Source organism: Colletotrichum phormii (assembly GCF_030913505.1).
Source record: "Colletotrichum phormii strain CBS 102054 chromosome Unknown BDP81scaffold_63, whole genome shotgun sequence".
Classification (NCBI taxonomy): Eukaryota; Fungi; Ascomycota; class Sordariomycetes; order Glomerellales; family Glomerellaceae; genus Colletotrichum; species Colletotrichum phormii.
The window spans coordinates 2,800-6,198 of NW_026851505.1; the positions used below are offsets into that span (position 1 = coordinate 2,800).

Sequence of the window (3,399 nt, forward strand, 5' to 3'; positions counted from 1 at the left end):
CATACTACAGTACGCAAACAACCCCTGCTGACTGACCCTCCCTGAGCAGGCGCTCGATACGGATACACAGCCGAGAAGAATCTTTTCCTCCTATTCCCGCCGATGACTGCGAATGCTACGGTCGCGAGCTCTCATCCATCGTTGAACTCGGTGTGCTGCACAGGGACGTTTCGTCAACGAGACATCACGAAAAAAGGTTGCCCAGACCTCTAGTCCCTTACCTCATCGCTCGCGGCGCGCGTTCCAGAAGTACCGAGACATAAGGTTTTCGCCAAAAAACGAACAACGCAAGGGAGAACAAGAGGAGACAGAGAATGTCGAAACTATGGTCGAAGCGCCGCCCTTCCCCGGGCGGCGAGACCTCGCCGCTCCTCGAGTCCGACCTCACCGTCGGAGCACCGAGCCAAGCCGACACAACCCTCCACCCTCATGATGCGCCCTCGGGCGGTGTCGCACACTCCGATACCGTCGCGAACCAGATCAGCAGTGCCGAGCGCGTCTGGCTCTTTGTCGGGATCTTCCTGGTAGGCTACGCCTACGGCCTCGACAGCCAGGTGCGGGGAACCTACCAGCCCTACGCCACGTCAAGCCTCAACCTACACTCATCCCACTCGACCATCAACGTCCTGCGGAGTGTCATCGCCGTGGCCTCGCAGCCAACTGCGGCCAAGGTTGCCGATATTTACGGCCGCTTCGAGACCATCGCCGCCTCTATTCTCTTCTATGTCGTCGGTACCGCCCTCGAGGCCAGTGCGTCCTCGGTGGAAGTCTTCTGCCTAGGTGCCGTTCTATATCAGATTGGCTGGACGTGCATCGTCCTCCTTCTCGAGGTTCTAGTCGCAGACTTCTCGTCGATGCGATCTCGCGTCTTCTTCAGTTACATCCCCGCCATCCCCTTCGTGTTCAACACCTGGATCAGCGGCAACGTCACCTCGGCCGTCTTGCGAGTCACATCATGGCGCTGGGGCATCGGAATGTGGGCCATCATCCTACCCATCTGCTCCATCCCTCTCCTCACAAGCCTCTACACCTTTGGTCAGCGCTCGCGAAAGGCTGATCGTCATGCCGAGTCGAAGAAGGCAACCATCGACCTCTTTCATCAACTTGATGCCGTCGGCCTCGCTATCCTCATTGCCGCCTTCTCCTTCACACTGGCGCCTCTGACACTGGCGGGAGGAACCGTGAGCCACTGGAAGACCCCTGGAATCATCATCCCGCTCGCCTTTGGGCTGCTTTGCATTCCGGCTTTCGTCTTCTGGGAGCGCCGCTACGCTCAGGTCCCACTCATCCCCTTCCGCCTCCTCAAAGATCGTGGCGTCTGGTCGGCTCTGGCCGTCCGCAGCCTTCTCAACTTTGCTTGGTCGACGCAAGGGAACTACTTATACACCGTGCTCGTCGTGGCCTTCGACTTCCCTATCGAGACGGCGACCCGCATCTTGTCATTCTTCTCCTTCTTTGGCGTTTTCAGCGGTGTCTTGATGGGCGTTGTCATTTACAGGATCCGACGACTCAAGGGCATCATCATTACTGGCGCTTGCATTTTCACGGCTTCCTTTGGCCTTCTCATATTATACCCCGGAGGAGCTTCTTCTGCTTCACAGTCTGGTCTCATTGCTGGCCAAATCATCATGGGCCTGGCTGGCGGCCTGTTCGCGTACCCGACGCAGGCCTCGATCCAAGCGTCGTCGGATCGAGAGCATGTTGCCGTCGTTACGAGTCTTTACCTGGCCATCTTCAACGTCGGCAGCGCCCTCGGAAACTGTCTGTCGGGGGCTATGTGGACCCAGCTTCTCTACCCATCTCTGGAGTCCAACCTCGCGTTCCAGCCAAATAAGACGCTGCCGGCGCTGATCTACAACTCGCCGTTCTCCACGATCGAAGACTACCCTGTCGGCGGAGAGATCAGAGACGCAATCATTGACAGTTATCGTGGTGTACAGAGGCTTTTGTGCATTGCTGGACTGTGTATCTGCGTGCCCATGGTTGGCTTTGCTTTCGCGTTGAGGAACCCGAAGCTGTCGGAGGAGCGGGTCCAGCCAGAGGCTTCGGCCGAGTCGGACTGATCGATCGGACGATATGGGAGAAGAGTTGTTGTCTGCCGACGCGGACACCTTTTGAAATTGATCCCAATCAATGGGTTACGATACATAAGGTATCAAATTTGTTGCGGCACAAAGAACCAATAGAGCAAGCGTTGGATTTCTTCATTAGATTACTTTTCTATTTACCATTACATACAGCGTAGCTTGCCAACGTTATAAAAAGTCTATTTTAAGCCCGGCTCGAATTTATCTTAGTTATATATAAATCTTAATTTTAAATATATCCTTTAATCTTTGAAATCGCTCTAAATTATTTTAATTTAAAATAACTAGTTATTTAGTGTTACTCCCGCCGCAACTTGTCACTGTGGGCGCGTAGCTATATATGCAGAACAAGGGACAATGATGCCGGAGTCATCATTATCGAAGCTTTTGCTTTGTGCCACAGTTGGTTGCCTTGTCCTGCTCGTAACAGTGAGGTATGTTTGTAGAAGTTGAGGCTGCGGAACTGGTATGTTACGGCCAGCTAGTCGTAGGGGTAGTTTGCAGAAGTTGAGGCTGCGGAACTGGTAACAGTAATCGTAGTCGGGGATAGCTTCAGGGAAGCTATGTCTGTCAATCGTAAGGGTAGGGAAGGCTTCGGTGATCAATCGTAGTCTTGTCAAGGTAGTAGCTGAAAGCGGATGTTAATCCTGATACGAAGTTAATTGCTGAAGAAGCTATGGAAAGTCTGTCCTAGAGCCCAGCTCGAGTCCATCCTTATATACAAGTCCGATCCTAACTGAACAGTGCTGAACAGTCCACTTTGTCTGGATATGTTGGATATGCCGAATATCCAACATATCCTTGACTCGGTTGGATATGATGATGATGATGATGATGATGATGTATTTAACGTCTGGTAACAAAAGGACGTGCCGGGCGCAATGCCGACATGGTCTATACTAATCTAAACTATATTACAGGCTACCGTCTTCACCTAACGTTCCTATTCAATGACTCGGGCAAATTTCGGAAAAGAAATTAGTCTCCTCTATCCATTCGCATAAAAAAGAGGCTCCCTTAGCAGAACCTAACAAGAAATCAATACTTACTTTGGCCATACGTTGGCGGAGGTAGCGCGGTGTAGCCTTACGTCCACGCTTGCAGAAGTAGAAATGGACTAGTATCTTAGGTTTCCCACAGCTGCAGTTAAGCAACGCATCTTGATGAGCGAATCTCTCGTGGTATGCTACAAAGTCTCCATAATGGGATCTTGCTGCGTATAGCCTTCCTAGTAAGTGCCGAGGGAGGCGGAGTTCGGGCGGCTTGGGGTGAAGAATTATCTCGAGGTCGGCATATTGCCGAGGGCATTAGG

General features: G+C 52.3%; 1 protein-coding gene across 1 annotated transcript; it reads left to right on the plus strand.

The window, feature by feature from the left end:
- Window positions 1-314: 314 nt before the first annotated feature.
- Window positions 315-2,063, plus strand: BDP81DRAFT_401276 (major facilitator superfamily transporter; the record flags this gene model as incomplete). Its single annotated transcript, XM_060588797.1, has 1 exon — window positions 315-2,063. One exon carries the CDS (start codon window positions 315-317, stop codon window positions 2,061-2,063), a length of 1,749 nt encoding a protein of 582 aa, XP_060437349.1.
- Window positions 2,064-3,399: the final 1,336 nt, after the last annotated feature.